The sequence below is a fragment of the Mchenga conophoros genome, linkage group LG23 (assembly GCF_057382185.1).
Source record: "Mchenga conophoros isolate Kocher_MC1m ecotype Shallow Benthic linkage group LG23, M_conophoros_male_GT1.1, whole genome shotgun sequence".
Classification (NCBI taxonomy): domain Eukaryota; kingdom Metazoa; phylum Chordata; class Actinopteri; order Cichliformes; family Cichlidae; genus Mchenga; species Mchenga conophoros.
The window spans coordinates 1,634,180-1,661,217 of NC_140547.1; the positions used below are offsets into that span (position 1 = coordinate 1,634,180).

The 27,038-nt window shown below is 43.5% G+C and overlaps 2 protein-coding genes across 2 annotated transcripts in view; both read right to left on the minus strand.

The window, feature by feature from the left end:
* cers1 (ceramide synthase 1) overlaps positions 1–15,740 on the minus strand; it is a 39,921-nt gene extending 24,181 nt beyond the window's left edge. Inside the window, exon 1 of the mRNA XM_085265210.1 lies at positions 14,461–15,740. Coding sequence (XP_085121336.1) covers positions 14,461–14,709 — 249 coding nt within the window. The 5' untranslated portion in view covers positions 14,710–15,740. The remainder of the gene's footprint in view (positions 1–14,460) is intronic.
* Positions 15,741–15,814: 74 nt separating this feature from the next.
* Positions 15,815–25,131, minus strand: cope (COPI coat complex subunit epsilon). Its single transcript, XM_085265212.1, has 10 exons — positions 24,870–25,131; positions 24,654–24,716; positions 24,460–24,560; positions 22,165–22,317; positions 21,627–21,680; positions 19,728–19,809; positions 19,278–19,433; positions 17,808–17,876; positions 16,377–16,451; positions 15,815–16,151 (listed from the first exon to the last, which is right to left on the minus strand). Exons 1-10 carry the CDS (start codon positions 24,969–24,971, stop codon positions 16,098–16,100), a joined length of 909 nt encoding a protein of 302 aa, XP_085121338.1. The 5' UTR covers positions 24,972–25,131; the 3' UTR covers positions 15,815–16,097.
* Between the last annotated feature and the right edge of the window lie 1,907 nt (positions 25,132–27,038).

Below are 27,038 nucleotides of genomic sequence, written 5' to 3' on the forward strand. Positions count from 1 at the left end.
ACAAAGTGATATGACCCAACAGCATTGAGTGGCTGTTAGCAGATTTATGACTGAGTCACTGGTGTTTTTGGGGAATACCAAAGATTCATTCTGGGAAAGGCGCGCTCTCTATACTCTGGTCTTCTGGCCTGAGTAGTGCACTTCCAAACCCCACAACATTTGTTCAAATGCAGATTGTGAGATTATGTAACAGTCTGCCAACGGCTCCCTTCTTGTCTCGCTGCGTGCCACCCAGCCCACCATCTCTTTGGGTCCTCTCCGCCCACTCCATCCATCTACCCTTCGGTTTTCTGTGCCAGCCTACAGAGCGGGGGTATAGTGGGTCAAGGACACTGAGATAATCCGCTCGTCCTCTGTCGGATAAATGACAGGGCCTTGAGTTACACTCAGCTGGGACCTACGACCACAGCTCCCCCCCCCCTCTTCCTCTCTCGCTCTGACAGACAGACTCTGGCTGAACTCGTTCTCTAGCCGGAGGCTTCATCTCTCTGTCCCCTTCTGTGGTTTCTCTCCCTGCCACAGAGAGAGGCCGGCCTTTAAAACAGAAGGAGAAAAGCGTATAGTGTACAAGTGTATATGGAGGAAGTGTGAGAGGGACTTGATGACAAATGGCTGGTTCCCATAGCAACCATGCAGGGATGCTGGCAAGGCCCTGCAGTGTGGCTTACGATCTCTTTCCATTATGCTTCCACTTCCTTATCGGTTTTCTCCCCACTCTTTCCCAGCTTAAGTGTAGCAGGACCCCCTTATTACCCTCTTCACTCTCCCTCCCCCTGCACTTCCTGGAAGCGAGTGATGAGAGAAGGTGAATGGACTGTGGCCTGTTGCATAAGGAGATAAACTGGGCCAGTGAGTCAGGATGCTGGCTCATGCGTGGCTCTGTTCAATAAGGGTTGCACTCTCTCTCTAAACCTCTTTCATTCCTTTGCTTCAGCCTGGCTTCGATTCCTCTCAGCGAGTCTGACGTCACTGCGTCCGTCTCAGTGTCACCTTTAAACTGGATTCTGTAACACATTCCCTCTGTGCTCTTTACATCTTTTTTCCACACCGAGGCCAAATAGGATTTGCAAAGGCTAATCCAAGGGATGGCCAGATTTTTACACTATATATATATATGCGAGTAAAGACAGCCTGTTTATCTGTGATTAACCATTTACGCAACCCCATCTCGTAGAAGTTTCTCGTGCCGTTAAGTAGGTTAGAATCCACTGGCTTGACCTTAATGCGAAATTACCAAATATCCTTTTCATTACACTTCCAGCCCACCTCCTCACCTGATTCGGGTTATTTGGCTCTCTAAAGACAAAATCATCTCGCTCACTCCATCCATGTCATTGCTTGTTCCTAACAAGGTGAAGAGGGGACAGCTGTCAGTGGGGATAAAGATTATCGCCCAGAGAGACAGAAGGAGCTGGAAACACTCCACTTATTGCATTGTTTAGAAAGCCTGACCTGTATAGCTGATTTGATTAGTTAAGAACACTCTGCATGCTTACACTTCCTGTTCCTGTCTTTGATATTTGTGGTGAGTTGATCTTGCGCTCATCTTGTTTTCCATGGATGTAGAAAATCAAGCAACCACTGCTTGGAGTCCTTAAACTGGATCAGCTTAGATCAAAACACCATTTCATAAAGTTAGACGGACCTCACAGAGCTTCATTTTCTTGTTTTTCATACCATCTAAAAGTGACCACAGCAATAAGGACTTTACACATAACTGAAGTTTACACAGCGATGCAGTTATTCAATTATATCACGTAAAATCACAACAACAGCCACCTAAAGACACTTAACACTGTAAGGCAAAGAGAAGATTAATTAAAATAGTCCAGCCTAGAAGTAATGTAGCTAAATGTCTGCACTGAAGGACACGCAGTGTTGCTGGAGGCCACCGCAACACTAACCAGAGTAAGTATGTAGTTAGATACAATGTTTCTTTTTTTAGGGCGAATATAATAACGTCAGAAAATGACAAGACGTCCAGGTCTTTATGTCTTTAAGACGCCTGTAGTTTAAATAATTGATTTCTATCTGGGCATCATCTGCATAGCAATGAAAATATATGTAGGGTTTTCTAATCATATTGCTTAAAGGAAGCATGTGTAATGTAAAACGTACTGGTCCCAGCACAGAACCCTGTGGAACTCCAGGACTCGCTTCCATATGTAAGGAAGGCTCCACACGTACAAGAACAAACTCTATCAGACAGATAAGATTCAAACCGTTTCAGTGAATTTCATGTCAACAGCGTATTCTAATCTCTAATCTAAGAGTCAAAGGAGCTTGCAAAGAAAAGCGTCTGGACTTCTTTAAGTTGCTTGAAGACGTTTCACCTCTCATCCGAGAAGCTTCTTCAGTTCTAAGGTCAAATGGTGGAGAGTCCCAGATATAAACCTAGTGGGAGTGACCCCCCACAGAGGGACAAAAGGACCCCCTGATGATCCTCTAATCGCCTGAGCCAAGGTGGGAAACTGGGCGTGGGTCCCAATCAGCCAGAGTTTCGGGTTTGTTCATTGTGAAACCTGGCCCCACAGAGGCGGGGGTTTACGACACCAACTCTCTGCCATCTATAATCCAGTTTTGAGATCCCTTCCCAGACGCCTTAATGCCCACTCACATCCTGGGCCATCTGACCTCAGGAATTCACATGATAAGGTGGGGCCAGGTTTCACAATGAACACACCCGAAACTCTGGCTGATTGGGACCCACACCCAGTTTCCCACCTTGGCTCAGGCGATTAGAGGATCATCAGGGGGTCCTTTTGTCCCTCTGTGGGGGGAAACTCCCACTAGGTTTATATCTGGGACTCTCCACCATTTGACCTTAGAACTGAAGAAGCTTCTCGGATGAGAGGTGAAACGTCTTCAAGCAACTTAAAGAAGTCCAGACGCTTTTCTTTGCAAGCTCCTTTGACTACGATGACCTGGATGACTGAGAATCTTCACAGACTCTAATCTAAGATGCATCATGTACCCACTAACTTTACAATGTAACAAGTATTTGTAAGAAATATTGGACAAGCTCAGTGAATCAGTGGAGACTGTGTAGCAAATGTGACCCGTTTATATTATTAGCAGTCTCTATTGTTCTCATTAGAAGCTTCTGGGTAGTTCAAGAGTGGCTGGCCTTTAATGTGAAGCAGCAACAAAGGAAATACCAGTAATGTGAAAGTCGAGTCATATCAAAGATGTGTTGAAGTGTTGTGGGCCAACAAGGAGATAAAGACAAACACCACTAACGTCACTGATTTGTTTCTAGCACTGCACTGTTGGTGCATCTCACACTTCCTTCCTTCTCTCCTCCTATTCTCTACGGACAGCGACAGACGCGCCCTGACTCGTCTTCTAATCTCTCCAGTTGGTATGTTGTAGGCATGCATTCATATCCTGCCTACTCAGAGGTCTGCTGAGGCCGACGGCGAGCCGTGGATGCTGGGAAATGAGTCAACTGCTAATTTGTATGTGACTAAACAGAAAGAGATGGATTTCAGTTCTCTCTGAGCCTTGGATGAATCAGCTCACCACGGCATGAATGACTTTATGGAAAAAAACTGGATGATTAATCACAAAGGGAAGGAACATATGTGTCTTGATGCACACATGAACAATTCCCACTACGGCAGTCAGATGTTTTACAAACATACATTTGATTTGGTACTTTTATGCTGGTTTTCACACCTACACTACAGCCTATGGCCAGAAGCTTTTAACTGCTGTTTGCATACTGTAGAACACAAAACTTTCACTTTTTAATTTACAGAAAATCCTAAAGACCCGACTAAATAACTCAGAATTCAGCCCCATAAATGAAAGGTCAAATGTGGGCTTTGAAGGACACCAGAAATATTTTCCTGTTTCAAGGGAAACAACATATACTGTAATTCTAAATACATCTGTAGGAAGTGAGCCTAACAGGACCAAACAGCATCTGATGGGTTTTTAAACTTTCATGTGAAGGTTCCTAAACTGCTGAACATTTCAACTTGATTTGACACACGATTAGACAGGGCTCTGTCTAGTGAAACAACTAATTTGCATGCCAGAACGTGATTGGACGAGCGCTGATAACCCATCAGCATCTCCAGCTGAGCGAATGAACAGAAATCGTGACTGACAGCTGCAGAAGTGCATTAGTGTGGCATGGAAAAGCCATTTCTGAAGATTTGACTCTGCTGGCTTCAGTACGCCACAATCATGATTATTGTTTTTAGGTGCACTCAACACAGAAAAATGGAAACAACTTCAGGATGAACAGAATTTGACTGATTATCAACTTGATTTGGTTATTTAAACAAAGGTTTGCATGCCATACATACTATAAACGGCACAATAAAACATGAGGAACTCTCTGAATCTGTTCAGCGTGTTCTACCAGAGACTTCGGAGGCAAAAATAAACCTGTAGTTTCACTTCCTGCTGAGTAAATTTATTATTTCATTGACATAAGACATGGGTAAGGCAGGGTATGTGTTTTATATTCCAGCACATATTGTAATGTGTCAAACTTAACATGACATGGGGAGAGAAAAGGCAGCCGCTCCTATTAGGAGGAGGTGTAGCCTGTTAGTGGAGCCAATAAGCCGACGCTTGTTCTCAGATTAACTGACAAATGATCATTAACTTATCATTACATATGTGAAGCAGCATTATGTTTCCTAACTAACAGATTAGCAGCTATGCTGACTGAGACCTAACGTTCAACTGGAAGAGGACTGAACAGTTTCTTTTTTGTATTATACAGTTGTTATGTTTATATAACCAAGTTTTTACTCATCCGTTAGTCCTATTTTTACACCTGCCTCAGAAAAACAAAGCCGAGCAAGTGAAGTGTTTACGTCCTGCATGACACTGACCCTCATCTACCTGGTTCCTAATGACAAGTAGACAATTATATAACCGCTTCTGCAGTTTTGCACAATTAAGTATCGTTTCTAGTGTAGATGGAGCTGGTTCAAGTTTCATATTTGCTGTTTGCAATCAGACCAGCAGGTTTAAGCAGGTTACAGCAAAGTTTCTAAGCTGATATAGACCAGAGGACTGTGTCCATCCAACTGGTAAAAATGACAAAGCACTATGGATCTGTCCGATAGCAGGAACAACATGTAACACTGCTACCCAGAAATACAGTTTCATAAGTGTCATACAGTCTACTTCATTAGTTCTGTCACAGGCAACAGCAACATAAAGCCTGTGATGGTCACATGGTTATCATTTGTGTCTAATGATTTAATGCCATAGTATTATACTATATGTCTCTGTAATATGATTTATGGTAACAGTAGTGAAACCCACATTGTGACATTGTTCTATAAACTTTGACCTCCAGGCACTTTTCTCCTTTAGAAGTAACACAGGACAAGAATCTTCTGCAGAAGGACCAAAGAAAGCAACATACACACTCAAAGAGCTGAGATACTCCAACTAACAGCTAGAAGACATATGGCTGTCGTTCATAATGCAGTATGGACCATATTGTGACAGCACAAGGACTGTAATAGTAAAATGCATGTGTGCGTGTGTGTGTCTTCAATGGAATAATTTACTCTGATCAGACAAAGCTTTATTCAGAGGTTAAGTGAGCAACATTGATTATGTATCAGCAGCACACCCGGCTGGATTAAATATGTTCGATGGTAAGTAAACAGTTGATTCTTGCTGTGAACACTGACGGTTGTAGCCAGTGTGAAGTCCAATTACAGTCCTCGAGCTGAGCACACTTTGGTGTATGTATGAGTGTGAAACGACCTACTAATTTGTTAGTAACTGATGTAAATATTCTATTTAACCTGACCTGAAACTAATGATTGAGACCATAAAGCAATCAGGAACTCAAGGCTGTTGTCGTAAAGACTTTTATACGACGCTTTTAACTCATTAAAAAGAGAATCTAGGTTCAAAGGACTTAGCAGACATGGAAGTTATGTTGTTTTATATGGTTGTGAGCTCACTGGATACGAGCTTATTGGCGTCATGCAGCCATACAGAGGAACAAGTTTGATGCGTTGCAAATAGAAAGATGGGACTCTTTCCTGCGGGGCCAGAGGTCTTGCAGAGTCTTTGCCTCAGGTGGTTCTAGGTGGACGTGAACGTATCTGTCATGGTTCGTTACGTAGCTGCACTGCAGGTGGCGTTCGTTAGTGCATCACAGCAATTTACTCATGATGGTCTAAACCATCATTAAACAAATACAGAGGAAAGCTAACTGCTACAATGGAAAGGTCATATGGTGACTTACCATAACTTTACATTTGATGAACTTTTATAGTTTATTTATGCAGTCTGCATATTATAACCACTGATTGTTGTCACGTCTGAGACGTGTAAAATGATTCGCAGTGAAAGCAAGTGTGCAGCATAAAGATACCCAAGCTCAGCTGCTAACGTTTAGCCTAGCTCTGGTGCTAATCCCTCATGTAGCTGCTTTAATGTATCCAGGATGTAATGAAAAGAGTTGTTGTTTGCAAGCCACATATTGCAACCATGCAACTGACAAAAAGACACAAGTGCGTCAAAACCCCCAAAGGAAGAATCGCACCAGAGCGGTGTGGAAATCTAACTTCGTCCTTTTTATTTAAGATTAATTTATGATGCAAGCACCGTAAACATATCAAACAGCTTCTACACAAAGGCCAGGCGTATTAAAAATGAACAGAAGTCATTGAAAAAACCATTCTGAGAACACTTGGATGGAGTACTTCAAAGTGGCACCGAGATATTGAGAAAGATAAAGACACTATTAATTCTTATAGCTACCACAGAGAGACCTCATTACATAAATGATGGAGTTGAAATGAAATAACGACTTTAGTTGAATTGTTAGTTTGGACAGAACCTGTGATATGACTCCACTCACACCTGTGCAGACACCCACTTTAGCTTTCAAATGCTTCAGTATTTAATAACGTTTTCTGTTGATAGTTTTCCATATTTATTTATTTTTTGTAATTTCCCACATTTTATAGTCACAGTAAATGATCGCAGCCAGAAAGAGCGGATCATCTGTGAATCAGAAGGCTGGTTGGAGCAAGTCCCCGCCTACTCTGGTCTTCCTTCTCTCACCCCAACCAATCGCAGCAGATGGCCCCGCCCCTCCCTGAACCTGGTTCTGCTGGAGGTTTCTTCCTGTTAAAAGGGAGTTTTTCCTTCCCACTGTCACCAGAGTGCTTGTTCATAGGGGGTCATATGATTGTTGGGTTTTTCTCTGTATGTATTATTGTAGGGTCTACCTTACAATATAAAGCGCCTTGAGGCGACTGTTGTTGTGATTTGGCGCTGTATCAATAAAACTGAATTGGATTGCATGTTGAAGTATGCTTGGGCACGATACTAAACGCATCATGGTCTTTTATTAGACTCTCGAGTAATGACAAATACACAACAGGTCTGTTCTAAACACAGATGTTCATATCAAACACGACCACAGTTTGTGCCCGGGATCACTAAGAGCTCAAAGCTCTTTAAATGGTTGGTTAGAAACTTTTTTTCTGCTCTTGGCTCTGTATGATGTTAAGGAAATTGAATATTCTTATATGGTCTTCTCAGGCCATCGCAGAAGCCCCACCCACCTGCTGCTCAAATATTCTATTTGCACGTGGCAGCCAATCAGAAGAAAATTGGCTTAAAAGGAGCGCATGAACTGATGGGCTCCACTGAAGCCTCGCGAGAGATAAATAAGTCTTAATTTGAGCTGTAAGTCATTCGAAGGTTAGTCCAAGAATAAAACCATGCAGCCAAACTTTAGCATGATGGATCCACTTTAAAAAATATTATCACACACTAATGTTCATATTGTTTGTAATGCTACAATTTGTCTTGGAGAGGATGGTGAAGCGTGACATGCCGGTGTCTGCATGCTGTCTCTGACTCACTCACCTTGGCTATTCCTGTAAGAACAGCCTCTATAATCACTGCCAGATGTCAGTGAGAACCTATAAAGGTCCAGCTCTAAACTCCAGTTTTGCTATGTGTAGCTATAAAATCCAACAGCACACGGTGGGTGGTGAGACAGAGAAGAAGATATCCAAGGGCGAGTGCAACAGAGGGATGGAGAGGAAGAGATTTTGAAAGAGAGGATGACAAAGACTAAAGAAGGAAACTATTCTGGACGCATTTAGCACAGACTGTGTCTGTGTTTGTTTCCCACAGAGAGAGAGAGAGACTGGGGTAAAGAAACTGATCTAATTGCATCTCAAAACTGCTCCAAAGAATGCCTGGATCTTAGATTCCCCCTAACTACACTGAACAAATGAAGCACGCAAGTGCTGCAGAGATGGCTCTGAAAAACAATGCGTGCGAAGTGATGAGCAGACCGAATGAACTGGGGTTTCTCATGACTGCTGAGTCCTCAAGTGTCCTTGTTAGAGGAAGGACATCTGCCAAGTGTGAAAACTTGAGTGACAGCGTGTTATTGCACAGTGGCGGCCTGTCCACTGTGTCAGTCTGGAGGAAAACAAGGGGAAGAGAAAAAAGCTGGCCAGCGGCACGGCAACTCTGCTGCGGTCAAGGCCGCACGACACATGCCAGGCAACCGGAGGGAACGCCGTGACACTCACCAAACAGAGCTGATGCATGACCCCGCTCTGTAGCTGCTGGTGCACGCTGTTAAAAGCTGCACACGACTCCCAGTTTTATCTGCAAATCAAATGAACGATCTGCTGTGCTTTTCTGTCTGGAGTCACAGAGACTCACGGTCGCACTAAATCCTGGGATATGAAAGAGTCGTCTGCAAGATGATTCAGTAAATGTGAAGAAAGTCTGCAGAAATCTGAAGCCTGCTGGAGGTTAACATTAAGGACTCAATTAATGACAACTCATTAATAATCTATTTGACACTTATTTATATAATTCAGGCTATGAAATGTCAAACATGTGATGAATCTGTCTGCAGAAAAAGGCCAATTTTTGGGAAGTGGTGACCAGAGCGGTTTGCGCTGGTTTAATTTCAGAAACTCTGCTTCGGTTTCTGAAATGAAGTTAGCGTGGCACTGATGGATAGGCAGCGTGTGGGAGCTGTGTGGGAGTTCCAAATGATTTTAGTATCTTGACAAAAAACAAAACAAAAAAACACATATGCAGGTATACGAAACTCAGCAGGTGAAAACATCTAGAAAGCAAAGGAAATAAAATCTGCGCTAGTCGGCATGAAGCCGAGTGCACGCTAGGCTGAAACGGACCAGTGCGGGACCAAGTCTGCAAGTGCGTGAAGCCCATTATTAGCACATGAGCTATGAGCAGACATTCAACTATGTGTGAGCACTGTCAGGAACACGCTACGCTGGTATTATTCAGACTAAAATGTACATGTGCACGTATAACGTATAACATCCGTACTGATCCAGCGCAGTGACAAATGATGATTAATCGCAGCCATGCTCTGTGGAGAACACAGCGGGGATAGCCTGGCACTTTAATGCACCTGTAAGTGCTGTGTATTTATGATGTCTGACACACTGGAGCACACAGGAGAGAAAGATCGTGTGACAGGTGATGGAGGAGGTGCTGCCTGTCTAAATGCAAAGTGATGATATATTAGAGGGGAGGGGAGGGGAGGGGAGGAGAGGAGAGGAGAGGAGAGGAGAGGAGAGGAGAGGAAAACTTCTCGACAAATAATGATTGCTTGTAATCAGTGTCAAAATTACACACTTCCTACAAGTTTCACCTGAGTGGGCACTTTTGGCTGAATAGATATCGCTTCCCCTCAACCTCAAGTCCAGTTTCAGGTTTCTCACTGTGGCTCTAATGCAAAACAATGAGCAGAGGCTTAGTGGAAAGTGATCTGGGATCTGTGGTTGGGAACCTTGTCAAACCTCAGGCTGCTTTCACATTTAGAGCGGCCGAGGATGAGGAACCATTCAGCTCGATAACGGGAGACAACCTCTGCAACAAGGCTGAAGCTGGCAAGCTGTGTGTGTGTGTGTGTGTGTGTGTGTGTGTGTGTGTGTGTGTGTGTGTAAGACAAATGTTCCTGCTCCCAGTTTGACCACTGAGCACTTAGTACTACCACTTTTAAAACACAGACACTATGCAGCCTAATGCAGCATTTAGATGGTGAACAGCAGGTACATGTGCTTTTACAAACATGTGCGTGCGTGTGTGTGTGTACGCACATTTGTGTTAGCGATTGGCCGCTGCCTGCTGAGTCAGCAGGCTCGGCCCCAGCCATGACACCCTTCAGCTCACTTCCCCCTCTCCTTCCTTCCTTCCCCTGCCTCCTTCTTCATTAATTTCTTGATTATTGTTTTTATTATTATTCCCTCTAATCACCGCTTCTCTCTTCTGCTCACTCCTCTATCGCCCTTCCTCTCTCTCCTCACTGATTTCACACACCGGTCGTCATTCCTTTGCTGCCGGGAGTCGGGAGTGGCCCGTTTTGAAATTGGACTTAATGACAGACAAAATGCATGCAAACATAAACAAATGTTTTTAAAGTCTTACGTTCTCATAAACACAAGCACACGCCCTGATAAGTGTAATGCACACTCTAACAACAAGCATCCGTGTAAACCACGTAAACACAGAACCAAAGATGTTTGTGCAAACAGGAAGCTGTCGTGTGTAATTATTCTGTGTCACATTTTCCTCAGAAGAAAAGTCTTCCAGCACTTGCAGGTCTCATGCACCTTTGAAACGGTGTCGTGGTGCTAATGATGCGCTACAGCATCTTGTGCAACAGCAGACCTCAAGTGCCTTATAAACAAGTTGTATTTAACCTAATAAGGTGCTGCTGTGCCTCAGACACCAAACCGAATGTGAAACATTCTGAAAAACACTCGACCACACATGCGCTTCGGTGCCACCCCCACTGCGCTCGGCTAACCCTCCCCAAGGGCTCGGTGACGTGAAGTGATAGTAGCGTGTGTGCAGGCTGCTTTGGTATCTTTCTGGTTCACACAAACACCAAACGCAACACCGTAGGATTGTTGCCAGGTTTGCAACCTTGACCTAATTTCCTTGCTTTTGAGGCACAAAGTTCACGCACCATAAAAAGATATGCGCTTGTCCGCGTGCCTGAATAGCCGCTGCATCTAAATGTCTCCGGACTGCCAGGTTGTGAATATAAAGCCTCCCAGAAAGCGTGATGCCTCTTTTTAACTTTGAATGTGTCTCTGTGCTTCGATCAGTCATCCAAGTGGAACAAGGTTCGGCTTTTGTTACAAGGCAAGCTGGCCAAACACCAATCAAAATCCAGTATTCTGCTCTGCTTTCATAATTGGGATTTCCACAGTGAAAAAATGCAAACCCCGGTAACTGTAGACTTGTAAAGTGGGTCAACTTTCATTCTTCAAAAGGGACTGGGAGCGCTGTAAGTAACAAAACAGGAAACTAATTATTTTTATCCGTCAAAGCATCATCTACAGGTGTTAATGTTAGAGGCGAAAGCAGGGCTGCAATTAACCATGATTTACTTTGCAAAGATAAAACAGCCATTAAAATGTCCTTGAGTACCAGGCGATACCTTTAAATGTCCACGAAACAAAATATTAGTTGATGCAATGTAAAAGCAACAAGATCACAAAATCTTCCACTGAAAACAATTCAGTCAATTCTGTTCTTTCATGTGAAGCCTTTGTGTTGAATTGTGTTGCATGTCAATGCTCCTCTGCTGGTAATAAGGGACACAACGTGTGACAGGAAAATATCCCCCACAATTACACCACCACTCGCAGCACCGCTCTGCTGCATACTTTGGTCTTAATGAGTGGTTATATCAGTCACTTGCCTTCCTATCAGCTCGAAGCAGTCTCACCACCCTCTGACCTCTGACCTCTGATCACATCAGCAACAACCTTAAAGTCTCTTAAATCACAATTCTTCCTCTTTCTGATGCTCAGCACGTCATCTTTACCATGTTCACTCAGTTGTTGCCACGGGAATATTTGCAGTACCTAATTTATTTCTTATTTATTTATTTTATTTAGAAAGAGGGGCAATACATATTAATTAAGATTTTAACAAATGTAAATATGCCAGATTACAGCCTTGGGCTAACTTCCATCCGCAGACCTTCTGGCAGGTTGGTGTTAAACACAAGACGAAAACAGTGATCACATCATATTAGAAGAAACAATGACAAGAAGAGTGGACAACAGAGGACAGTATAGATGACAATAACGGAAACACGTCAATTATATTGCAAACCCCAGTATTGCACATGCCCCGACTGCCCTGATGTTGCACTGACCAGTTACACTAATAGTTGTTTCCCTTTTTGTAATACACTAACTCTTTTTAGTGTACGCACTCCCTGATATGACAGAGCATCTGTGAAAAGGTGCTCCGTCTGAACGCCAGTTCAGTCACCTCTAACAGTGGCTCCAGTCAGGCGGGACCCGGCAACACTGCTGGACTTTTGTTTAATAAAATCACTCATTGGTGGAGGCGCCGGACCATGTAGACCTTTGTATATTAGACAGGCAGATTTAAACAATTAGAAATTAGTAAAATGTAGAAACTTTTAATTTAAATTTGACAATGGTGATATGAAAAAGGTTTCTTATCTAATATCTTCATTGCTCTTTTGTAGCGTTTGATTGGCCCAATAGCAGCAAAGCTGGTATGAAATACAGTATTCGATATGAGCCAGTATCACAGAGTGCAGGAATGTAAGCGCTGCTGTCTGGTAATGATGTGCGGATATGTCTACAGTTCTGTATATTAACATTTACATGTAGCTTTGGCACTGTTCATTTGTGTGACTTTATTCCTTGCAGATATAAAATTTAATCGATCAGAAAAGCACCAGGAAACATCTAACATCTGTGCTAGTATCTGATGCACGTAGGGTCTCATCAGCTCTGAAGTTAATGACGTGTGTTTATGTATAACAGTTTAGCCACTTTACTCCAAATCAGAAACCACAGCAACAGCACAGAGTGAGTAACTATGAACAGGTCGAGGTTAAATGCTCTGTCGTTTACTTCAAATCCAAGTTCAGGAGAGGGAGGCTTGTTCCCATTCTGCTAAGAAAGACATCGCACAAGGACGTCGGGCTCCTCTGGCAGCCAGCTGAGCTTTTCTGATGAGTAGCAGTCACATGGCTGAACGAACACTGAGCCCATCCTCTTCATCCCTGATAAGAACTCGAAAAGTGAACTGAGCTTTGACTCAGCATCTACAGCCCCCCCCCACCCCCCCACCCCATTATGTAGCACATATGTTTCATTGAGTCAAACATACATACGCTGACACACATGCATAATGTAAAAATGAAAACAGGCCTCCTTCTTTACATTCACAGGCAGCATCTGGCTCTGCACACAGTGCTTTCAGCTCCTGTGTGCAACTCTGGCCGAATCATCCTCATCACAACATCTATGTGTGTAGACACCCCGCCCCCACCACCGGGCAGATTAACTGGCCAGAGACCACATGCCCAGTCTGTGGTCAGAGAGCCCCTCCCTGGCAACGCCGGCCGGATGGAAATGCTCAGGCCTCAGATGAGTAAAAGAATAGTCTGAGTATGTGACCAGCAGGAGACACGCAGAGGTAAAACACATGCTGCCAGGCTGCTCTCAGAGACACTCTGTGCACATGGTTACACACATTAAAAAAATCACCATTTCTACTCTATGAAAGCAGATTGGTGTGTGTGTGTGTGTGTGTGTGTGTGTGTGTGTGTGTGTGTGTGTGTGTGTGTGTGTGTGATAAAGAAAGAAGCGAGGGGAGGCGCAGGCAGGAAATCCGCATCACTTGCTAATAATATGAAATTATATCGTTTCTAATAGGTTAGTTGCCCTTAAAACACAACAGTTGTAATCTGTGACTAATTACCAGAAACACGACGAGTCAAGATTTACATAATAATAATAATAATAACCGTGATGATGATGATGAAGGATAAAAGGAAGAGAATGGATGGATAACAATAATAATAAACTTGCAGAAACAAGGCGTGCAGCATTAATAAAATACTCCAAAATAAAGTGAAACTAGAATAATTTTTCTAACAAGCATCCATTGGACCTGTTCACCCAGCACGTGTAGATAAGGCTATCTAACACGCACACATTTCTTCCCCTGGGAGTCCCCCTGTCTTCCTCTGCACACAGCGTGCACATTCAGAGCGTGCGCTGTGAAGCTGTGCGGCAGCTACCGTGTGCATCTGCGAGAGCATACGGACAGTTTCGTCCCCTACTTGAACGGCACTAAAATGAGAACCTGCGGTACGGGAAGCTGCGCGCGCCGCTGCAGCTGTGTTTGTGGTAGCCTGAGAGTCAGGTTAATATTTTCTGACACTGTGGTTAGGCTATCTGAGAAGGATTTAAGGTGCCCCTTCCTCTAACTTGTTCCTTTGTATTAAACCTGCAACAGGTTCCAGACAGTTCTTCTTAAACTCCCACCTGCCTGCACAGAGCATCGTGCGCCTCCCGTTATAACTACTGACAGATGGGAGGCCACACTTGTTTCAATTAGAAGAAAGAATCCCTAAGCCGAGCGTATTAGGGACTGCATGGCACCCACCTTAAACAGACTTTCTGTCAGTCCCCTCCTGACCTTCGTCCACAAATAGGCGCAAAAGAAAAACAGGGCGATTTCGGTCCAGGTAATGTAAGCGTTATCCAGGAAAGTCCGTTTGCTGAGCTCCAGACCGCAGCTGCTACAGTCTCTCCATGCGTCCAGCATGACGATGGCGGATCTGGTGATGAACTCTATGTAGCCCGGCATGGGCTCCACTTCAACCGCCCCGGCGCTCCCGGCAAGACTATCCATTGTGGTGAGGCGCAAAAACCAGCACGCAAGAAAAATATGGGCAAAGACACCAGCGAGCAGTGCGGTCCAGACGCGGCGACTGACTGGTTCAACAGCTTGCTAGCTGTGCTTAAAAAAAGAAGCCAGAGCAAGCCTCTCTAACCAGCTTAACCTCTTCAGTAGCCTAATTCTTTGTTTTCCAAATTAAGACCGGGGCCCATTCTTTTGCGTCCAGGACAGTTTATGAATGATACAGGGCCCCCGCCAGGTATGAGAGCAGACACGGCGGACTGCGCGGCTGGATTCGAGAATCACGCAGAAAAATTACGAAGCCAGTACAGACAATTAATGTGAGCCATCAGCGGCAGTCTGGAGGAGGTTTCTTCTGTTAATCATTCCGCTACGCACTCAGCTCATCTGCGCCCCGGTTAGCCGCCTAGCTAAATGAAATCGCAGCGCACACCGCAGTGAATGGAGCAGCATTGGCAGGGGCTTCCAAGCTAGCTAGCGACTTGAATGAATTAGCATTTATCGCCTTTGAGCGCACAAACACAGAGGGAGGGGGGGGGAGGGGGGTGAAAAAAGAGGTCCAAAGCTCCTGTCGCTTCTCCGGTGATGGTGGCAAACCCTGCTGCGCTGTCACACGCGCGCTCTCATCGGGGTCCGTTATTCGCCTTATATAACGTCTCCTGAGTTTAACCTGCAGCTTCCCGTCACACGGCCGAGTCTCAGACGAACACAAGTTACTCCAGCTTCAGAAAACGGATGAATGAGGATGTTCTCATCCCACCAGGAGCCCCGTCGCCTCCTCTTATTCTCCTCCTCCTCGTCTGGCTACTAAACGTGTCCGAGGGTTTGACGAGCCGCGCTCACTGGTGCGTTCAAAGACGCACAGACAACCCAGCTACGCTTAAAAGAAACCGGGTAAAATAAATAAATGGAAGAAAAATAGAAAGGGGGGAAAAAAGCAGAGGGGCTGTGACGTAATTACCGCTCTGTCTTTGTGTTTGAAAGAAAAAAGCGTCATGTGCACGATTTGCATCACAGATAATTCAGAAAGCGCGTTCATGTCTGAATTTCCGGTCTCTAATACATTCAGGCACACAAATCCACACACCATCACACAGCCGGGTCACACGTTTATTATCATTTCAAAGGAATGCTGGCATTACACAGATGTGTTGTAAAACAAATGCAATTTTCAAGAGTGGATAGCAAAAGAAAGATGCGTTGGGCTGTCCCCACGGGGAGTTGTGACATCCAGTGTGGTTTAAATATTACAGCCAAAGTTTCAGAGCAAAAAATACCAAAGCACAGTACACGTTTAAATGAAAGGGAGAAGCTGGGTCTGTGGTGTTAAAGTGAACTCCATCCATTGTTAGAGCGCCTCCTCGGTATGAGCAGATGCTCTACGCTGTAGCTGTGGGAGCGTACTGCATGGCTAGTCTGTCAAACTCGTTCTCCTGCAAGAGAACAAAGAGCAGAGGGAACAGTTCAGCACCACAGGAGCACTGTAACCCACTTTAAGCATGTTTATGTACATCTGCACTCTTATGTAATGACACCAGTGTGGGACAAGGGCTAAAGACCCACAGTGGCTTCGCTCCAAAGGACACCTGGCACTAAAACTTTCATAACATCCATTAAATCGTTATATTTGTCAGAATGCTTAACGACAAGAATGTTACCTTAGCTAAATAGTCTTTGAGGAACGGGTGGGCTCTGTGTGCATCTTTCAGCTGGGAGAGGTATCGACTGGTTACCTGGGGACATCATAAACTCATCAGACATACAGTACCAAAAACAGGTAACGTTGGCCAAAAACAAAGTTTAAAAGTCCACAAAAAGCAGGTTTACAGACGAAAGGTGACACAGGGTTACCAACAGAGAAACAACTTTTCCAAAATGTCTGCAAACAAACTGTAACATGTTACACTGGTAAAGAATATCAGAGTAATGCCATAAAACCTCTAAATGCTCCACCTGTGTACTCCTTTCTATAATACCAGATATTAAGACCCTGTGTTTCGTATAGTTTGCAAATACATTTCCTCACAACTCCAGGAAACCTTGAGTGAGATGTGCTAATCAGCAGTTACTGCAGGTGGAAACAATCTAATGATGACTTGTAGCTTCATGTCAGCAATGTGCTGCTATCTGTCCACAATGCAGGTTATAGGGAACATACAAACTCACTATTTTTGCAGTCTGAAATATTGAAAATTGACGATATAGTGAAATTCCAAACAGCACAAATTCTATTCAAAGCAAAAAATAAAGAACTGCCAGGTAATATTCAGAGTATGTTTTTTTTTTTGAAAGAAGGAAGTTATAATTTAAGGGGTTTTTGTAACTTCAAAACAATGAAGGTACGTACTACAAGAAAAGGCTTTTGTGTTTCTGTTCAAGGAGTGAAACTATGGAACAAACTGAATATGGAATTAAAGCAACGTCCAAACATAAAACTGTTCAAAAAGAGTTATAAAAATATGATCTTCTCGATCTATAAAGAAAAGGAAAATATTGAAATTAAGTGAATGTCTCTATTTAAAAACAAACAAACAAAAAATTCATGATGTGATATTATAGTATATAGTATATCAGAAATCTGTTCACTATTTTTATTACAAATTATATCAGTAAGGAAGCTGACTAAATATTCACTGATAATTTATGGGACAGGGGTGGGATTAAATAAGTGTATACTTCTTCCCACTCCCTTTCAACATGTAAATTAATCAGAATGTTTTTTTGTATGTAATTTGTATAGTATTTTTTTTTCTCTCATTTCTTTTCTAAATGTACTTGTATATTGTTCACATGTTGAAATAAATTACCAATCAATCAGTGTGCTCTGAAGTCCTTATAATGTAAGGAAGATAAGTGAGCGTTATCTCATGAACTCTGATCTTCAGATTGTGCAACTCCTCTATGGCAGAAAGGATTTGTCTGGTTCAAAACAAAACAAGAAGTGCATCTTATTTTTAATCCTCGATGTAGGCATGAAGGGTGAGGGGGCAAAGCTGCTTCAAACCTCTTTGAAAGATGGTGACTTAATCTATAGGATATTGATAAAACCAATGGTTAAATCACAGACGGCTTTGGGTTCAAAGTCTCACCTCGGGAGCTTTGCCCAAGTGCTGGGTCAGCACGATGAGGTTGATCAGTGTCTCAGGGTGGCTGCTGTCCTGATAGGGATAAGAGAGAGGAAGACGCTTTACTGTCAGCAGGTTTAAAGTTTCTTACTGAAAGACTCAGATTGACCTGCTGCAGGTCGCAGTGATCCAGTTTAATGTCACCCTGCTTTAAATGAATCACAGCAAAAACATGTGTGCTTACAGCAACATGAACCAATGCTCTCTAAAATCAATACCTGCAAACATGATAAGACCAGACTCACAGCAGGCATCACCAACCAAGGTTATTCCAGGCAAATCGTTAGTATCTGTTAGTTTGGTTAAGATTTCCTAACAGTTTACCTGATGTGTTTATTGAGAATCTGGACTCAAATTAACCCCGAAACTAATACAAGCTAAGCTAAAGCTTAACATTTTAAAACAAAGATGTTAACTCAAGTGAGAAAATACACCCAGGAAACCAAACTGAATCAAAAAGGCAAAATCAAATAAAAACTATAATAACCACTGGCATCAAAGCGATCTGCACTCACAGATGGATTCAAAATGCAGATGACTTTGATTTATAAAGTGACCTGTAGTTTTTATTTACAACAGATTATATTCAATAGTTTAAATAATGAACACGGATAAATAACATTTGTTGACTGGAGGAATAAAAACTACAGTCCAACCAAATCCTGTTAGAGATCAAGTGCAGGAAGTGTGCATGTGCTGCCCCCTGCTGTCACACTCAGATCATTTACTTCTTCAGTTATACACTAAGATGCTTTATTCTTCAGGTCGTCTGGATTCAGCAGTTATAATATGGTTCACACTAAAACGAACCCCGCCTCCCACCCAAACACACGACCAATCACGTTCACTGAGCGTGACGCAAAATGTAACAGCTGCTGTCACAAACAAGAGGATCAGCAACAACTGTCATTTTTATCTGTGTTGAACCACTCACTGGTGGTCAGGATGCACGAACGTGGAGTCAGTGTGAAGAAATTCCCAGGTTTTCTAACTAAACTTGTGTTAAGCAGAATTGATGGTGCGGCAGAAGCGGCGCGTTTGCAGTCCGCTCAGGTCCGAGGACGGCCCGTCTGGCAGCGTACCAACTAAGTTGTACGACCATAAATTATGCTTTAGGAGTTCTTCATCCCCAGAGCAGTGCAGAAAACGAATTAATATGGGGTTCAAAAATAAGCTTCTGTGCAGGCTGTACATGTAACACAAGCATCTGACTGACTATCACACATATTGGCTGAGATCACGACAAGGAGGAAGATGTTCCTTAACATGAGTTTATTCATTACGTAAAAAGTGGCACTACTCTCAGCTCTAAGACCGTGGATCTAAAAGCTGCCTTAGAAACAAGTTAATAAAGCATTAAGTGAATTGTGCATAAATGCAGAGACCAGACAGACACACAAAAACCAAAAAAGCCAACTCCTGTGGTCCTCCAACCTTATCAAGCGCCTCCTGCAGCACTCCTTCAGCCTCTTCCCACTTGTTCTGAGCCATGTAGCAGGCCGCCTGGCCATTGAGGAGCAACAGTGTAGAAGAGTACTTGTCAGACATCTCTTGGAAAATGTAGTAGGCATCCTGCAGCTTCTCTCCACCCTGGAATAACAAACAGACTGTGAGTCAGTGATGATTCTGAAAAGTCAGTCGCAGCTGCTTTATATGCATCGTATTGTTTTTCTAATGAGGACGGGGGTGCAGAGCTCCTGAAGATATGAGCTGTTTAAGAAGCAGAACAGTCCATTCACCACCTGTCACACTCTGGCTAGGTTAGCTTTACACTGCACCAATATTTCCTGCTGCTTCAGTTCGTTTCAATGCAGCTACACCAACTCCTGTATTGTGCACTGAGGGTTAGCACAGAGGGACATTAATGAAGGTTTGTCCCCTCACCACAGCAATGTTAACCCAGGCTGTTGCTAGCTGGGTTAGGGTGGCGTCTTCATCCTGCTCCTGCATCTTCTTCAGTTCTTTCCTATGAAAAAAGAAAATGTGATGAGAGGATGACTGCCCCAATTTACAGTCTGTTTTTGTTAATGCAAGCTTTTCTAATTCACAGAATTAGTAACACACACTGCAGGTCTGCTGAGTTTAACTGTTTGATAGAGTGCTGTGCAAAAGTCTTGAGCTCCCCCTCATTTCTCTGTATTATGCTATTATTACTGAAACATGCAAACATACGATAGAAAGTAGCTGCTCTCTTATTTCCCAAGAGGTCACCACAGCGGATGTACGCGCATGCTGATTTTACACACGATGCCCTTTCCTGACGCCACCCTCCCATTTTTATCCGGCACTAGGAGTAGGCTAGCATGTGACCCCTGAGACTGGGTGTGTGTCTGCTGCCATAATCTTGTAATTTCTGTAAGCAGACTTCACGAATAGTTCTCCAGGCTTCTTGAAGGATATTCAAAGCTCGTCTTTGGATGCTGGCCTCCTTTTTTTTTTTTGTTCTCTGTCAAGACGATCCCACACTCTGGGGGATTTCATCACACCGGCTGTGTTTGGGATACTCTGCACACCCTGCAGAGATAGCTGTGTTTTTGGCTAAACGCTCTTTGAAAATCCCCCAGTCTGTGTAAGATGCTTGTTTGACAAGTTGTTCATTATGTGTAGATACAGCACTGTGTCCTCCTTTTTTAGGCTAAACTCCTTTGACAATGGTCGGGTACAAGAGCTGGATTAACCCTTTAGGACCTACCATAGAACCAAGTCCGCCTGAGCTATCTTTATAGTTTTACATGCTGTAGCGCCATTTTTGGGAGCATTTCAAGTTGCTATACATCAATACAGCGGTTATATCCCAAATTTTAATAATATGTATGCTTTAAGTCCATAGTAACTACATAAATAGCAAAAAAGTGCAATAAACTACAAAAAAGAAAATCATTTTTGGTTCTTTACACATATTTGCAGTCAGAGAAATTTCAGAGGTTTATCCCTCAAAACCGTAAATGCAAAAAAGTTGCACAAAATAGTTTCCAACCACAGGAAATTTATTTTGAGTGTCTTCATAGTTTTATGAAGACACTCGTTTTTATATACTTCTCTCTATACTTTTTATATACTGCAGGGAAAACGAAAATATTATAATGCAAATTTGGAAAAACAAACAAAAAACGGCGTGTGCATCAAAATAAACTGTTTCCAGCAGTGTAAACATGAATTTTAATAACACCAGCATAGCTTTGTAAATGCGCTATAGAAAAACAACAACGATATTTTCCGCAAAAATGACGTCACTTCTGGTTTCGGGCAGGTGATGGCGGACATCAGATAAATCGCACTGACGTCTATTCCAACGTAGGAAGTGTCATGAACAGCTGATCAGATCGGCAAAGCGTGTTTCTGGAATATTTTGGTTTTGTTGCTGCAAATGCTTTTAAAGAAATTTTTGCAAAGCCATGTGTGGAAGGAAACCGTGACCTCGGACAAGCTGAATGCATAAGATGTAAGTACAACTCTTCTGGTATCATGTGCACAAAAAACGATTGCGCTAGCTTATGTGCTTCCAGTTCTACCAGGCTTTTAAAATAGTTACGCAAAACGGAGCGTGCCCACTCCGACCGGCCATAAAGGGTTAAAAATGAGCCAATATCCAGAGAAGAACCTGGAGAACTATTGTTTGACACCGCATCAAAATAAATCATAAGAACGCCTGAAAGCTGGTTGAAGATTTTTGTGCAGAACTGTAGATGTGCGCTTCCAGAAGCTGATCAACCAATTCTAGTGGAAATTCTCTAGTGTCATGTTCATTTTTCTCTTGGATGAAAACACCAGGTAATGTCATACCTCGCCAGGTCAACACGATCCAAGCTCAGAAGCACCTGAATGGTCATGGCCATACTGATGACAAAAACAGAACAACAAGGGTAGGGCTTGGTCAGTTTCATGCAGAGCTCTTTAAACAGCAGGGAGTGAAGATCCCACTGAGTACAGATGACACAGGACACATTTCACGTCCCAAAAACAAATTACGAGGGCTCAGAGTTACAGAGTTCAGACTGTAAACAACCCAGAAATCATCTGTGATATTTAGAAAAACGTCAAACAAAATACATGATTGATGTATATGTAAATGTAGTTCATCTCACACTCCCACATATTAGCTGTGTAGGCACTTGTGCGCATTTGTCAAAGCAGCACAGTGAGTCCAGTAATCATGCAGATGACTGAGCATCTCCATCAAATATTGGTTATGAATAAAAATGAACGTTAAAATTTAAACTGTTCTTGTTTTTGTGGTGATTACTAGTCAAATATGGGGGAAATGTTTGGAGCGGATCATAAATCAAACCTTGTTAAGCTAAAAATTTCACTCCCTTCTTACCACTCGAGGCTTTCTCCTTGGTGCAGAGCCCTGAGGGCAGCATCAGTATTCATCTCGTGGTGATAGATGGAGGCAGCCATGAGTAGGAAGGTGGTGTTAGCAGCATCCACACTCTTTGCCATCTTTTTGTCCAAATCGGCAACGATTACGTCCCTGAACAAAAACAAAGCCTAATTAAAAGCTGTGAAGAAAAAACAACTACCATCTGAAGAGTAAGCTGTTTCCATCTTCTGTCTTCTTCATTCAAATTTGTACATGGACACCTTCCTGAATTCTGTCAGGCTTGTTAAGCAGTAAAACATGAATAAAAACTAAGCAAACGTAACATCACAAAACACAGTTTCCACTGAGAACAGGAAACAGTCTGTAACTATGACTATATGAGAGTGAAATAAACAAAAGTCCCACCATCAATATATATTTTTATACAATCTGTTAACCACAGAGGAACTGAATTATTTATTGTATCTTGTGTGCATTATTAACACAACACTTATTTCTCTTCTTTAGGACACACAGGACATTATTGAACACCTGGAGTTTGGAGTGGCAACAGATATAAGACCTGTTGGTGTTGATCAGGCCTGTATCAAGAACGAATGAAAACCCGGGACCCTCAAACACTCAAGAAGTCTCTGCTGAACCCAAATCTCTGCATTTTAAAAGTCATCGCACATCTAATTCTTCTTCTTCTTTCAGCTGCTCCCTCGGGGATGACACAGTCAATTAACTGCCCATCACACCAACCCTCTGCACAGCTTTTCTCAGAGGTCTTCCTCCTACCATATTACAACATCCTTTGTCCAGTATATCCACTCTCCTCTTCTCTGCACACGCAGACCATTTCTGCTTCGCCTCTTTAACTTTGTCTTCAAAGTCAGAAGCCTGAGCCGTCTGATATACTCATTTTCACAGAGAGAGATCTGCGCATCTTCATTCGGCCTCCAGCTCCATCATTTCGACATCACACATCAGAGCATGTCACTGCCATCATATAAACCTTCCCTTTCAAGCTTGCTGCCATCCTTCTGTCACAAATTGCTCCTAACACTCATATCTACCCACTCTGTCCACTGCCTTGGATGATCGTCCTTTACTACCTCTCCTCCTTGTATTTTCACTCTTACACAGACATGCATCTTTTTTCTGTTGACATTCATTCCTCTTTTCTCTAGCACATATACACACACACACCTCCACCTCTCCTCCACCCATTTTCTCCTCCCACTACAGTTCAGAATGTTGTCTGCAATCCTCAGAGTCCACAGAGACTCCTGCCTTACCTCATCCGACAGCCTGTCCATCACCAGCACAAACAAAAAGGCGCTCGGAGCCAGAGCCTGATGTAATCCCACCTCCACCTTGAAACCACCTCTCACTCCTCCCTCACAACAGTCTCGCTGTCGTCATACACCACCCTCAAATAAACTCTTGACACCCTCACACAGCATTGCAGTTCCTCTCTTGGCAACCTTAAATCTGCTTTCCACAGAGCCACAAAGACCAGCACATATCGAACTGCTTGTGTGAACTTTAGCCTACTACTGATACAGACTGGAAGGCCACAGTGACAACTAGTATTAACTACAGAAAAATAATACGTTTTATCCATATCCGGGGGCGATCGTGGCTCAAGAGTTGGGAGTTCGCCTTGTAATCGGAAGGTTGCCGGTTCGAGCCCCGGCTTGGACAGTCTCGGTCGTTGTGTCCTTGGGCAAGACGCTTCACCCGTTGCCTACTGGTGGTGGTCAGAGGGCCCGGTGGCGCCAGTGTCCGGCAGCCTCGCCTCTGTCAGTGCGCCCCGGGGCGGCTGTGGCTACAATGTAGCTGCCATCACCAGTGTGTGTGTGTGTGTGTGTGTGTGGGTGGATGACTGGATGTAGTGTAAAGCGCTTTGGGGTCCTTAGGGACTAAGTAAAGCGCTATACAGGCCATTTACCATCTGCTCTATCGCCAAGTCCTATGTCCCTCCCGTGGCGGACTAGTGTAAGTGGATGTACAAATGGTACGTCTCGATGCATCTCAATCATCCAGGAAAGTAAATCTCCAAAAGTTGATTCTGTTCATCTGGACGTAGCGTTTTGTGGGAGAAACGTTTCGTCACTCATCCAGGTGACTTCTTCAGTGTCAGCTGACTGCAGGTTTCCCCATCTTATAAAGAGTAAATTTGCATAATGACTGAAACCAGCCCACTGAAGGAACAATGGGCTGGGAGGTTTATAAGATGAGTGACGAAACGTTTCTCCCACAAAACGCTACGTCCAGATGAACAGAATCAAGAGGTAAAAATGGTACCTTTTGCTCTCACTCGACAAATACTCTGCAAACATCTTCACAGCCTGCAGCTCGGGGGGAGAGTTGGCCTTGATGTCATCCAGGACAACAGCATACTTCCTCTGCAATAACACAGAAAGTAAGAGGACGGGTCTCATCGACACTCCGTGACAGCGGTGGGTGCGCAGTGACAGAGCTCTGATGGAGACACTCACCTGAGCAATGTACGCTCTATACAAAAACATGTCCCTCTCGATCTCCTTTTCTGGTGACGACGGCTTCAAAGACAAAACACAGGCAGCATTTCAGCACCGAGAGAAGTTTGAGCTAACAGGTTTAGCACTGCTGCTCGCAAACGGGACGCTGGCTCACACAGAGCCGCGGGACAGCTTCGTTTAAACGCATTCAGGTGTTAACTGTTTGTCACCTACCTTCACTTTCTGCGCCTCGTTGATGCACTGCTGATAGCTGCCGATGTAATACGCATTTTTCACATCGAACAGCTCATCAACATCTCCCTGCTGCGCCGCCATGTTGACTACAGAACTTCCTGGACACGTAGCACATATACGTCACCTGCTTACGTTTTGCTCAGGATTCTGGGAGATGGAGTTCAACAACAAACTGCTGAGAGCATAGATTTATGATATATCTCTGTGATACATGCTGAAAATTTGCTGTCTTTAGTCAACTCTTTTTTTTAATGCTCTGGTTATATGTGTTTATATTTTTTTGAATTTTTACATTTCTATTTTGAGGCACTTTGTGATCGTCACTTTCTTACTTTGTTAGGAGTAGTACCCATTTATAGCACAGAAGAGCCCTTCCAGCTCTCCTCTCTTGTCTTACTTCTCTCTTTCACCTTTTCTATCTCTTTGAAGAAGTGAGGCTCCATAAATATTAAAGAGGTAAGTATTACTTCTCAGTTGCAGTGAATTGATAGAAGAAAATAAAGAGAAAACTAGATCAGTAGAAAACTAAACAGAAGAAAGTAGAAGAGAAATAACAAGTTAACATAAACCAGTGACACACTCCGGGGCCTGATCAGCCCTGGCAGGGCCTCCTTGGATGAGGGTGTCTAGTGATAATGGCCAAAACACCCGATGAATCCAAGGTCCACTACTGACAATGTGTCCCAAATTTTAATATGATAATCTAGATCAGATCTCTAATCCCTAAACCTAACCAAGGAAGGTAAAAAATGGCAGATTAGCCTGGGTAAAAGACCGAAACACCCTGTGAAGTTGAGGCACACAACGATGTGTGCCGCTGGTAAAGTTTCTGGGCTGCCTTTCCTCATAACAGCCATCCCTCAAGACTTTCTCCATTTGAAGCAATGCATTACCAGGGATTGTAACATCTAGTCCTTTTACTGTACCCATTTATATGCGCCTTTACTTATTTCAATGTGATTTATTCTTGTGCATTTAGACAAAAGTGATTATTCTGCTTTAGTTCTGCTTGACGTATCTGCAGCCTCTGACACCAGTAATCATGGGAGGGGTTGGTATTTCTGGTTCAAATGGTTCTCATCATACTTACCTGTTTGACCTCATCGGCCCCCCTCACACGTGGGGTTCCTCAGGGCTCAATCCTTGGTGCAGTTTTCTTTCCTGGGCATTCTGCTAAACAGCTTCAAAGGCACTTCCTAGAATTTCTTTGCTGATGACACACAGCTGTATTTTTCTGTCAAGACAAACAACCTCTCCTCAGTGAATGCTCCACTGAGATTAAAAACTTCTGTTGTGCTAAAACTGAGGTTTTTATTAGTTCGGGCCTGAAGACATCTCTAAGCAGGTCAGTTATTACACCAGCCTGCTCTGAGGCAACATCAAATCATGTATTAAGGCCGTTGGTATTATTTATGAACAGCAAGTTTGAATCTCAGAGCTCAGCCAGTCGTGTTTCTTTCATTTAAGAAACATCTCAAAAATCAAACCTTCGCTGAAACCCAACAGTTTGCCACTTTTAGTGCACACTTGCATTTTCTGCTCGGACGCCTCCCTTGACTGTGTTCATGGTCCAGAACGCAGCAGTGAGGCTCCTTACATGAAGGTGCTCGCACATCACCCCTATTCTTGCTTCCCGCCTCAGTTTCCAGTGATTTTCAGAATTTGTTTAAAGATTTCTGAAAATCAGCCCTACATAGCCAGGCTCCTGTCTATTAGGGGTGCAACGATACTCGTATCGATATTGAACCGTTTGATACAGTGCTTCCGGTTCAGTAAATGGTAAATGGCCTGCATTTGTATAGCGCTTTTCAAGTCCCTAAGGACCCCAAAGCGCTTCACACTACATTCACACACTGGTGATGGCAGCTACATTGTAGCCACAGCTGCCCTGGGGCGCACTGACAGAGGCGAGGCTGCCGGACACTGGCGCCACCGGGCCCTCTGACCACCACCAGTAGGCAAACGTGGGGTTAGTATCTTGCCCAAGGATATTTGGCATGCAGTCAGGATCCAACCACCGACCTTCTGATTAGTGGCTGACCTGCTCTGCCACCTGAGCTACAGCCACCCTACACCACGCATATGTATCGAACAATATAAAATGTTTAATTTATTTTATCAACTTTCCTTCTGACGATGCTGTCTGTG